This window comes from Arachis hypogaea, chromosome 5 (genome assembly GCF_003086295.3).
Source record: "Arachis hypogaea cultivar Tifrunner chromosome 5, arahy.Tifrunner.gnm2.J5K5, whole genome shotgun sequence".
Lineage (NCBI taxonomy): Eukaryota > Viridiplantae > Streptophyta > Magnoliopsida > Fabales > Fabaceae > Arachis > Arachis hypogaea.
In genome coordinates, this window is record NC_092040.1 from 34,117,371 (window position 1) to 34,130,512 (window position 13,142).

The 13,142-nt window shown below is 32.1% G+C and overlaps 1 protein-coding gene across 1 annotated transcript; it reads left to right on the forward strand.

The window, feature by feature from the left end:
- Positions 1 to 2,720: 2,720 nt before the first annotated feature.
- Positions 2,721 to 5,832, forward strand: LOC112801160 (tryptophan aminotransferase-related protein 1-like). Its single transcript, XM_025843734.3, has 5 exons — positions 2,721 to 2,897; positions 3,094 to 3,400; positions 4,088 to 4,371; positions 5,089 to 5,396; positions 5,474 to 5,832. Exons 1-5 carry the CDS (start codon positions 2,785 to 2,787, stop codon positions 5,677 to 5,679), a joined length of 1,218 nt encoding a protein of 405 aa, XP_025699519.1. The 5' UTR covers positions 2,721 to 2,784; the 3' UTR covers positions 5,680 to 5,832.
- Positions 5,833 to 13,142: the final 7,310 nt, after the last annotated feature.

Genomic DNA, 13,142 nt, shown 5'->3' on the forward strand with positions numbered 1-13,142 from the left:
ATTGTAAGACACCACATTTGCGCCACTGTTTTCTGCCATGAGGATCTTTACTCCAAGCTGCAAAGCTTGATCTCAATGAGACCACGCTCTGATACCAATTGATGGTTTCAGTGGCTAAGAGAAGGGGGGTTGAATCTTAGCCCCCTTTTTACAATGCTAACACTTGCTGACCTTCAGAGAAGACTTTTCTGTTTTTGCTCATTACTGGACACGAGCAACTTTGTTTTGTCTTATCCCTTGCCACGAGACTTTTCTTTTTGTCTCGTCACTTGGCACGAGATAATTCTGGTTTTTGCTCCTGTGTAGTAGAAAACAGAAATGGAGTAGAAAGGAGAAGAAGATTGCACCCAGATATATCCTGGTTCGGCTGCTAAGTGCAGTGCAGCTACATCCAGTCTCCATCACAAACATGATAGAATTTCACTATAATCAATCTGATTATAACTTGTAAAGTGCTAACCCAACTTACAAGGGGATTCCCACAGAATCATGATACACAACATAGATGAACAAAGGAACTCTAAGACATCTATGGCTTTTTCTTTTAATTTTGCACTCTCTGCCTTTTTTCGCTCTATGGCTTTTTCATACAAACCTCACTGTTTGCCTTTTTCCATGAGACTCAAGACATGACAAAATTAAACAGAAAAATTACAAAACAGAATACATTGAAGGAGAAGAGAAAACTGTTAGCTCAGGTAGCTCTAAGAACTCTGTGCCTTGCACTCTCAAATTTTCTCCTTACTTCAAACAGTGGTTGTTCCCCCTTTTTAAAGAAGAGGAAAGCCTCCACACTTGAAGCCAAAACCGAACCAACTTTTTCCTCCTTCAACAATCGCAGAACCGGTTCGGCCACTTAGAGAGAGAAGAGATAACCATGTAAAACCCAACATGCAATTACCTCTAGTACTTTCTTGATCATCACCCTTCATCAATCCGAGCTCTCCATCCTTGGCTTCCTCTCCAAGATGGATTTCTGGCACTTGATGCTTCATGATGATGATGACTTCATCTGCTTCAATCTCTGCCTTCAACCATCACTTCGCCACTCTAGCTACTCCCTGTGGTGGTTGAGCAGAATCAAAGACAAGCCATGCTTCAAGAATCTCTCCTCTTGGCCGAATCTTCAACGTCCATTTTTGAGCATGTAAAGCTCAAGATAGCCTCACCAAATCTAACCACATTTGGTAAGTATCTTAGCCACAGCTCACTTTTATTTTGGTGTATTTTCTTGCCATCATTAGCTTGATGGTCTTGATGCATGCAGCTTCTTCCTTTTCTTGGTTGAAGAACATTTCTTCCATTGCTTCCTGGGCAAGGACCGAAGAAAGAAGAAGAAAGAGATGAGAGAGAATGAAAGAATCTGAAGAAAAGCAATTTCAAAGTGGTTGAACTAATTAATTGAAAATAACTTGCTTTTACTTCCCTTAGAATGGCGTGTAGCAATGATGCCTTTAGTCAAATCAATCTTCTCTCACTTGCTTATGCTCCCAATGCTTAAATTAATTTTGAAATCCTTGTAGTGGAATCCGTTGGAAGCAATTAAGGCTTTGTTTTTCTTTGCTTCATGGATTCGAACACAGCATGAGGATTTTTCCTTCTTAAATGGAATTGGGCTTAGTTGCAACAATAATTAAATCAGGCCCCATAGCAACATTTGCTTTCCTGATGAATTTGGAGTACGCATAAGACAAGTAGGAAGGCATTCTTTGGGCTTTGAAGTAATAAGCTTTATTTTTGCCCAACATTCATGATAATCATTCAGCCATAGTGTAAGAGACTTTAAACAAGGCTGATTGTAAATTTTGGGCTTGCTGTAGTTTACTTATTCTCGGCCCAACATAAAATCTGCACAACAAAATTATTAATTAAGCAAATATGAATTAAGATCAAATTAATAATTTTGTAATTAAATATTTTAATAATGTTTGTTCATCATCAAAATTAAATAAGAGTTTTCCAAACTCATCAAAGGTTAATTGAATTTTGAGTAAATTAAAAGAATTAAGATAGTTTTTGTCCAATATAAAGAAAAAAATATTTAAATTTTTTTATAATATTAATTAAAAAAATATTTTTTATTTTTATTAAAATATAAAGATAGTTTAGTAAAAATATTGATATGATATATATTTAAAAAAAGAAAAATTAATTACTGATATGAAAAATATAATTCACATATTTTATTTTAATTTATCTATATTTTTATTGTATTGGTAGGTATAAATTTATCATGGTACGCAATCACCAAATTGATTTTTAGATGAGTTGAAAAGGTGGGTGAGTGGATTCAGTGCTAAAATAAATTAAATGATTAGATGAAATGAATAATGTCAAAAATGGAAAGTTTAAGCACTTTTTTGACCGCTGAAATCTAATGGTTATCTGTTTTTAATATTTTGTTGTTTTGGTGGTTGTATCTTAACTGTCTGTCTAATATTTTTGTTAACAAATTTGTTGATATATTATTTTCTATTTGTTGATAGATAAAAAATTTTTCAAAAGGAGTCATACACAGCATTTCACTTGTCAAACCAAATTAGTAAGAATATATTCTTTTTATGGTATATCTGTAAGAAAATATTTTACCCAATACAAATGGAGGAAAAAATTAAATCACGCATTCATACATCATGCATGGACCTTACCTTGATTGAGATGTATGTGCATAGACCTCTCTTCCTCTTATATATATATATTCATACTCGCTAATAGAATTCATCACAAGCATTATTATTATATATAAATCATAGAAAGAGTTGTCACTTCTTCTGATTTTCAACTATGGTGGTCCTGAAGGCTGCTTCTCCTCCTGTTCCTTCTGTCAACAAAATTAATAATGGCACCATCAAGCCTCTTATCACCCCGTCTCCGAGTTCCTTCATCAATCTTGATCAGTAATCATATAACCCCTCATCCTATATATAAATCACACTTTTTTCTCTTTCATCCCACATTACATATATCTACATACTCTATTATTCGTTCTTTCTATATGACAGTGTTACTAATGTATACATATTAGGTATTATTATTATTATTCTTAATGTAATATATGATTTGTTTTAATGGAATAAAATGAATTGAATACAGAGGTGATCCAGAGGTGTTTAGAGCATACTGGAGGAAGAAGAGTGAAGAGTGTACGGTGGTGATAAACGGCGAGGATTTGATGAGCTACCTGAGCGACACGAGCAACGTGTGCTGGTTCATGCTGCCGGAGCTGAGGGAAGCCATCCAGCGGCTCCACCGCGTGGTGGGGAACGCCTCCGCCGGCATCGACAAGCACATCGTGGTTGGCACTGGCTCCACTCAGCTCTTCCAGGCTGCCTTGTTTGCTCTCTCTCCTTCGGATTCTCCCATTCCCATCAATGTCGTTGCTGCTTCTCCTTATTACTCGGTTTGTTACTTTTTCATCTCACTACTTGTTACTTCAAATCTAATTCCTCACTCATTTAACTAACAAGTCAAATTTAATCACTTTGCTTTATGGCTGTTATACCCTTAAATAATTACTCCAACAGTTATTACTTTTATTTTTTATTTAAAAAATTACGTTTAATTTATTATTTGTATAAACAATCGAACATATTTTTGTGACAAATTCATTCTCCATACATATATATAATTTAGTCGTAGATGATGAGGAATGGAACGGTGTTGTGCGCAGAAAACCTTATTAGGAGACCAAAATATGACAAACATATCTATTGGGAACACTAGGCTTCTAAGGGAACATGCAACAAACACATGATTCACATAGAACCACATGGATCCATAGATTCTCTATCTCACTGTATGCAAACATTGTAACATGGCCGTGTCTCTCTCTTGTCTTCTTAATTATTTGATACTCTAATATTTAATATTTCCAATCAATTAATTTTAGAAGTGATTGACTTAATAAATGATCATCTAAATTGCGTGCCATTTAATTTACACATGAAACGGCGCCAAATGATATGATTCTTTCGTTATTAATAATTTATCATTACTATTGATGTCTGATTCTAACAGGTTAAAATTATAAATGTTAAGTCAAATAAAATAATTTAAAATTATTGAGTGTTTGTTATTATAATTGCAGGAATATAAAGATGAGGTTGAGATTTTGCGTTCGGGGTTGTATCGGTGGGGAGGAGATGCAAGGGAGTATGATAAGAATGAGGAATATATAGAGGTGGTAACTGCCCCTAACAATCCTTGTGGAAGTATGAGGAGAGGAGTGGCAAACTGTGAAGGTGAAGGGAAAGTGATTCATGACTTAGCGTATTATTGGCCACAATACACTCCCATTACTCAACAGTATGACCATGATCTTATGTTGTTCACATTCTCCAAATGCACTGGCCATGCCGGTTCCCGCATTGGGTTAGTATTCATCAATCATCGTATCCCTCTTATCATTTAATTTAAACGGGTAATTAAAAAAAAACAAATAAATTCTTGACCATATTTAATTTAATTTAATTTAATTTATGTGTCCACATATCAACCATCTATTATAATAAATAGATTGTTGGTACAGAACATGAAATAATTTTATTTTTTTAATTTTAAAATAAAAATTATGTGATTATTATTTTTCTTGTATTTCTAAACATATTAGTTTCTTGTAATTTCTTTTAAAATATTTGTCATTTTAAAATACTAGAAGGTAAAGTTAATAAGAACAAATATAAAAAAGTTTAATTTTTGTGTTGCAGTGTGCATTGCAATGATTGTCATATCAACAATTGCAACCGCATCCATAGAGTCAAATTGTATGAGTATTTTAAGTACAAGTTTAATCAAGAAGTCAATTTGGTTTGGTTAATATTAACAAAATCTTTTCAAAATAATTTTTACTCTAAATCTTTAAAAAGTAATCCTTTTAAAAAAAGATATTTTTATAATAAAAATTAACTAATGTTAACTAATTAAAAAAATAGTCAATAAATTATAGTTTAAAATGATATAGTCTTTTTATACTCACCTAAGAGATCGGGAGTTCAAATTTCTCTATCTTCGATAAAAAAATAGAAAACCAATTAAAAATTAATTACCTTATTCTTTATGTGTGATTAAATTTTGATTTTTGGTGTGAAGATGGGCAATTGTGAAGGACATTGAAGTTGCAAGGAAGATGACGAGGTTCATTCAGATGAGCTCAATTGGTGTATCAAAAGAATCTCAAACCCGAGTTGCTAAGATCATAGGAGTGATCTGTGACAGTTACGAAAAAATAGGGTCGTCCTTAGATTCTGATGAGCTCTTCTTTGAATATTCCAAGCGCAAAATGAGGGAAAGGTGGGAGAAACTAAGGGCAGTTGTTGACAAAAGTAATCTCTTGTCGTTGGCCAAGTACCCTAAGACCTACTGCACCTTCACTAACCACACATCTGAATCTTACCCTGGTAACTAAATTCGTTTCATTTTTATTTCTTAGTGGCCCAGGCGATGTATGACTCAGCATGCATTTTTTATATTGCAGCATTTGCTTGGATGAAGTGCAAGGGTGGCATAGAAGATTGTGAGAGTTTTATGAGGAATTTGAAGGTGTTTGTAAGAGGAGGGAAGCGATTTGGTGTTGATCAAAAGTATGCAAGGGTTAGCTTGCTCAGCAGGGATGACATGTTTAATGAGTTCTTAACCAGGATCTCAAATATTACCAGTGATAGAAAATACAACTTAAATTGACACATATTTATCGGATGAAAATTAATCTTTTATATTAGATATCTGATCAGATAATTAACTGGCAGATATATAGATGCGAAGCTAAATTAAGAGCTTGTTTAGGTGTTATTTAATTATTAAAAAATATATCTTTTAATAAAAAGAGATTTTTTTTTTCATTTCTTAGTGTATTTTTGCAAAATTTTATATAATTTTTTTTGTTTTTTCTTTTATTTAAATGTTTCAAATTTTGAGTTCATTATTAAATACATATTACCTATTTTTTCACGACTTCCAATAAAGTATTACTAACTTTAGCTATTCTATTTTACTATGGCATTTTTTTAATAAGATTTGATTTTGGATAATATTATCCAAGAGACATAAAATTCGATAAAATATTATTTTAATTTTTAACGTTTTTTATTATAAAACACTCAGCTATTGTTAATAGATATTATTATTTAATCTACTTTCTTAAAAAAATTATAATAATATAATATCATACTAATGATTTAATTTTTATGATACGGATCTCGTACAATACCCATATAATCTCCTTCAGCGAACCTGAAAAAGTCTACTGTCTGCCCATCACAGCTATCCACGCACTCCAAACTTGCCAAGCAAACTCACAACTAAGAAATAAGTGATGGACACGTTCAACATCCTTATTGCATAGAACGCACCCATTATCATCCTGTCTGATAATTTTGAATCGACTAAGCCTTTCTTTTGTATTCACCCTCCCTATTAAGGCAAACCAAACAAACAGCTCCACTCTTGGGGGGACGACACCTTTCCAGAGGGTCTTAGTGAAATTGTAACTGGATACCTCTTCTGGTAACAATGCCTCCTGCAAAACCTGCACAAATGAGTTAGTCGTAAAAACACCTTGCCTATCAAATTTCCACACCACTCTATCCTCTCTGTTATTGACTATCCTCACAGTTCGCAAAGTTTGCAAAGTCTCATGTAACTGACCCAATAGGTCAAACTCCCATTGGAAAAGCTCTCTCCTCCATTGGAAGTTCCAGATCCATTCTAATCCATCCCAAAAACCACAATCCCCTATAACCGACCCACATTGGTTTGAAACAGAGAACAGCCTGGGGAACCGATCTTTCAAAGAGCCACCATGTAACCATATATCCTCCCAAAAGTGAGTCTGCCTCCCATCGCCAACCTCCATGGACAAGCCTATAATCATCTTATCCCTTATACTTTCCTCCTTAATTTAGAGCTGGCAAATATCTTTTCATGGACCCCCTCTAATGGTAGCACTTGAGAAGATAGCAGCTTATTTGGTGACAGATTATTACATGATCAGACTACCTTCTTCCACAATGGGCACTCTTTCTTTGCAAACCTCCACCACCACTTAAATAATAGTGCAGTGTTACAAATCATAGCATCGCCAACTCCTAACCCCTAAGTTTCTTAGGAGTCTGTACCACTTCCCATTTCACTAATGCTATACCATTCCTCCCATCCTCCTTACTTTATAGGAATCTTCTTTGCAACGAGATCAACTTCTCAGCCACAGTTTTCGCCATCTTATATAAGCTCAAAAAGTACACTGGCAAGCTATTTAATACTGATTTTATGAGCACCAACTTTCCAGCCTTATTTAGCACCTTAGTTTTTCACAGGCTAAGTTTCTCCTCCACCTTATCAATGATAGGCTTCCAGGTCTTGACTAACCTCAGATTTGCTCCTAAGGGGACCCCAAGGTATTTAAACGGTAGGGTACCTTTCTTACAACACAACAAGCCACACATGCGCTGAACCCATTGCCCTTCACAATTGATGGGTATTAAGCTGGATTTGTCAAAATTTATACTGAGTCATGACATCAATTCAAAGCACCGCATGAGTCTCTTGTAGTTTTTCACAGTCTCCTCTTCTGGTGGATAAAAGAGAATAGTATCATCCGCAAACTGAAGATGCGACAACTCAATTCTGTCTCTTCCAACCATCAATGGTGATATACGCCCGTTTCTAACTGCCTCTCCAACCATTCTATGCAGGACATCTACAATCAGCACAAACAAAAATGGAGACAACGGTCACCTTGTCTCAACCCCCTCTCCAATTTGAACGGCCTAGATAGCGACCCATTTATCAAGATCGACATGGATGTGGTAGTCACACACTCCATTAAATTACCCACGCCCACCACCTACTTTCAAACCCCCATCTTCTGCAGTACAATGTTAACAAAATTCCACTTGATTCTATCGTATGTTTTTTGGAAATCCAATTTATTAATTGTTGCCTCCTTTTTTTTTAAGCTTAAGCCAGTGAATAGTTTCACATGCAATGAGAGCCCATTATGAATTTTCCTACTTTTAACAAAAGCGCTCTGAATTTCTCTAACTAGTCTTGACATCATTGATCTCATCCTTTTAACTAGTATCTTTAAGATAACCTTATAATCATAGACCATAAATTTTTTAAATTGAAGTATAAAGAATGATTACTCAAAATATAATATTCTTGTATGTTGATCATATTTGTAAATAGTACAAATTATATAAATTCTTCGTTATATTCAATTGATGATTAGAATAAAGAATGAATCCAATGATTATGCATTCCTTTTTAATTAACAATGATCATCATAAACCATATAGACGTTTTTGATAAAATAATAATGCTATCTAAACGAGTGGCTGCTTTTTTTTTTAATATATGTGGTTTTAGTTGTTGTATTTTAATAATTTATCTAACATTATTTTTAAAAAATCAATTTATTTATTAATTTCTATTAATTGATATATCAAGTTTTTCAACAGAAATTATACATAACAATTAACAAGTCACTCGTCAAATTAAATCAGTAAAATATATATATAAAAAGAAATTAAATCACCCATTCATACATCAGGCATCATGAATGCACTTTATGTTGATTGAGATGTACATAGACCCTCTTCCTCTTTTATATATGGGACCTGCTACACATACAAGTAAAAAGGCCGTACAAGTTTTACAAGTTATCAGCCCAAACTTCATTAACACGCGCATTAACTCATTTTGAATGGAGCGTAACTACACGCGCCCCACTCAAACGGTTCTCTTCGTCTTCTTCTTCTTCTTCTTCTCTTCTTCGTCTTCTTCTTCCTCTTCCTCTTCCTCTTCCTCTTCCTCTTCTTCTTCTTCGTTTTTTTTTTCGATTTTCATGGTTTCTGAAATTTTTCTTATTCTTCTTGCTGCACGTTCTTCTTCCTCTTACTCTTCTTCTTCTCCTTTTCTTTCGTTTCTGCACGTTCTTCTTCCTCGTTTTCCTCTTTTTCTTCTTCTTCTTCATTTACGTCTTTTCTCTCTGTTTTCTCGTTTTTTTCGATTTTTCATGGTAAAATCGTTTTTGAAGAAGAAGAAGCAGCAGAAGATGAGGAGGAGAAAGAGAAAGAGTTCTGAATTATGCATGATTTACAGGTACTATAATATGAAGTGGTGATCCAGATAGATTGGAACCCATATCTGACGGTCTGCATAGAGATCTGCATAATACACCCAAACACAGACTATAAATACACCCGATAACAAATTAAATTTACACCCCTGCTGCAGATTTTAACCCAACACTACCTGAAAGCCACTTGTTGTCCACAAGACCAAAATTAATTAAACTCTCTCTGGTGTATTCAAAATGTCTGATCTACAGGCACTATAATATGAAGTGGTGATCCAGATAGATTGGAACCCATATATGACGGTCTGCATAGAGATCTGCATAATACACCCAAACACAGACTATAAATACACCCGATAACAAATTAAATTTACACCCCTGCTGCAGATTTTAACCCAACACTACCTGAAAGCCACTTGTTGTCCACAAGACCAAAATTAATTAAACTCTCTCTGGTGTATTCAAAATGTCTGATTTACAGGTACTATAAGATGAAGTAGTGATCCAGATAGATTGGAACCCATATATGACGGTTTGCATAGAGATCTGCATAATACACCCAAACACAGACTATAAATACACCCGATAACAAATTAAATTTACACCCCTGCTGCAGATTTTAACCCAACACTACCTGAAAGCCACTTGTTGTCCACAAGACCAAAATTAATTAAACTCTCTCTGGTGTATTCAAAATGTCTGATTTACAGGTACTATAAGATGAAGTAGTGATCCAGATAGATTGGAACCCATATATGACGGTCTGCATAGAGATCTGCATAATACACTCAAACACAGACTATAAATACACCCGATAACAAATTAAATTTACACCCCTGCTGCAGATTTTAACCCAACACTACCTGAAAGCCACTTGTTGTCCACAAGACCAAAATTAATTAAACTCTCTCTGGTGTATTCAAAATGTCTGATTTACAGGTACTATAATATGAAGTGGTGATCCAGATAGATTGGAACCCATATATGACGGTCTGCATAGACATCTGCATAATACACCCAAACACAGACTATAAATACACCCGATAACAAATTAAATTTACACCCCTGCTGCAGATTTTAACCCAACACTACCTGAAAGCCACTTGTTGTCCACAAGACCAAAATTAATTAAACTCTCTCTGGTGTATTCAAAATGTCTGATTTACAGGTACTATAATATGAAGTGGTGATCCAGATAGATTGGAACCCAAATATGACGGTCTGCATAGAGATCTGCATAATACACCCAAACACAGACTATAAATACACCCGATAACAAATTAAATTTACACCCCTGCTGCAGATTTTAACCCAACACTACATGAAAGCCACTTGTTGTCCACAAGACCAAAGTTTAGCAGGAAATCATTCCAATTCCTATGAAATGAGTCTTTGCTATGAGAGTTTCATTTTCCCTCTCTGCTACATGTAATCAATTGATTCTTAATCTCATTTTCCTTTCTATTTGTGCTCCGAACTCTTGTAGAAAAACCTGCAACCTTGGTATAGTTTCTGTAAAATTTTCGAGCATCTTCAAGGGTGGTAAAGGTCATTCCAACCTTCGGAACAAACTGGTCATCAACAACAGAGAGGTTGCAGAATACACTATGTCAAAAACTATAAATACACCATGTCAAAACGAAGCTGGAGTTACAGAGAGAAAAACTAACGTCAATGACGAAGAACAAACCAATGAGAAAGGAGAGGAAAAGAACGATCGAAAAACCAGGGGAAGACGCGCGAGAAGAAGAACGATGAAATTTGAAAAGAAAGAAAACAAAGAAGAAAACAAATCTTTTAAATTTGGTAGTTATACAAACACGGGATCTTTGTATGGCGCGTGTAAGTGACGTAGGAGTTGCAGCGTGTTTTAGCGGATTAGGCGTTAATGAACTTGTAATAGTTACAAGCCCTAATCGCTTGTATACTAAGCTTTTCTCTTTATATATATATATATATATATATAAAGAATATAATATACTGGCCTATGTCCGTAAAATGAACAAGTGGCAATAATAATAATTATGAATGATTTTATTAGGTGGATGAGTGTTGCATATACTCCAGGTTACATTTGTAATTACATTTCAAAAAAAAATTCTCCATGTATATGAACTTTATATGTAATTGGATAAAGACAAACATCAAATAATTGCTATTTTTTTAAACTAATTTAATATAAGGTGTTATTTAATTCTTCTTAACAAAATATTTTCTCAAATAATTATTAAAGTTTTTTTTTTCAAACAAATTTATTATTTAATTAAAAAAATATATTTTGAAAATAAAAATTCCATTAAAGTGATGAGAATAGTTTTAATGGTTACGTAAATAATTACTATTTACTATTAATTAAAAAATATTAGCTAAGTATTTGTATTATATATTTTAAATTACAAAATAAATAAATATGAAATATGAGTAAACAATTTTTTATTAAATATACCACATGTTGTTATGAAATTGTTCTATAATTATTCACATTATTTTATTAAATTATGTTACTATTTTTATTAGAGAAATGCTAAGGGATCATTAAAATTTATTTTTTTAGCTATTATTTAACCATAGACTTAATTTCTTTAGTCTAGTTTTTTTAGTTTATTAATCCAACAACATACTTTATCTCATATTTTTAAATATTAATGGCTAAATAATGACAAAAAATAATAAATTTTGATAATTCTCTAATATTCCTCTTCTTATTATTTTATTCTAAAAATTGAAAAAAAAAAGGCAAAAGTAGAATTAAAATTTTAAACAAAATAAAGAAGATTAAATTAAACTTTTTTATTTTTTTGACAAAATAAAATAGTTGAAGTAGATGAAGTAATAAAATTTATTAGTTTAATGAATAATTTTTTTTTGGACTTGGTTCAAGGTCCACAAAAATAAACCTTACTCAAAGAATGACTGAGTTTTGACTGATTTATGAATTATATAAGAGTATAAATTTATAAAGTGTTTAAATTTTATAAGAAAATATTATTACTTTAAATAAAAATAACTATTAAACAATATTATTGATGTTACTATAGTTATTATTATTTTTGTTCTTGATATTATTATTGTTATTATTAAAAGAGAAATTTTTGGAGATTATTAATCTTTAGTTTTTTTGGCCATTTTTTGGTCAATATAAATACTAAATTATCTTTAATAGATAAATTTTATTAATTTATGTGTTTAAACTCTGAAAAAATTAGATGGAAGTGAAAATGATTCATGTGTGCAAAATTTTAGTAAATATAGGCGCAAATTATATTGTGTATAAAATTTCTGTAAATATGAGTACAAATTATTATCGGTTAAGTGTTGGCAAAAAATAATAATACTTATTGGTTATGTAGCATTATTCTTATTAAAAATATTCATAATAGTTTTTTTTAATAAGATTTACTTTTTCACTTTATCAATCCACTAAATCTGATTTCCATAAATCATAAATTCATAAGGTCATACTTTCAAGAATTGACTTAAATAAACTAGTTAAAAATTATTCATACCAGATTGTCTTAAAATTAAATGCATTGTTAATTTTTTTTTTGTCCTCTCAATATTTATATAAGCGTGGTCATTATACACGATTTTAAAGAAACAAATATAATATAAAACCTGCAAAACTACCATAACTTCTGAAGTAAATTTGTTAATTTTTATCAATTTTTATGCTTTTTTAAGATTTTAATTTATTATTTTTTATTTAACTAAAAATTCTTAATTTTTTTAATTAGTATATCCATGATTATGCATATTATTTGTTAACTCCAAAACTATAAGTTTCAAAGTTAAAGAATAAATGGACATTGACAAGCACAAACATAAAACTAAGAAACAAAAAGAATCACTCGTATTTTTTTAGGATATCCATATAAAATTATGGAAAAGGATATTTTAATTCTAGTTGTGTATAAAATATTTTTTTATTTATATTACGAGGAATGGATGTAGAATTTTTAATATAGAAGAGTCAAATTTTAGATAAATTTTTTTAACTTTTTTTAGATTTTTTTCATTACATAAAAGCAATCTAAGAATAATATATGGTTATTGAATTGATTTTATC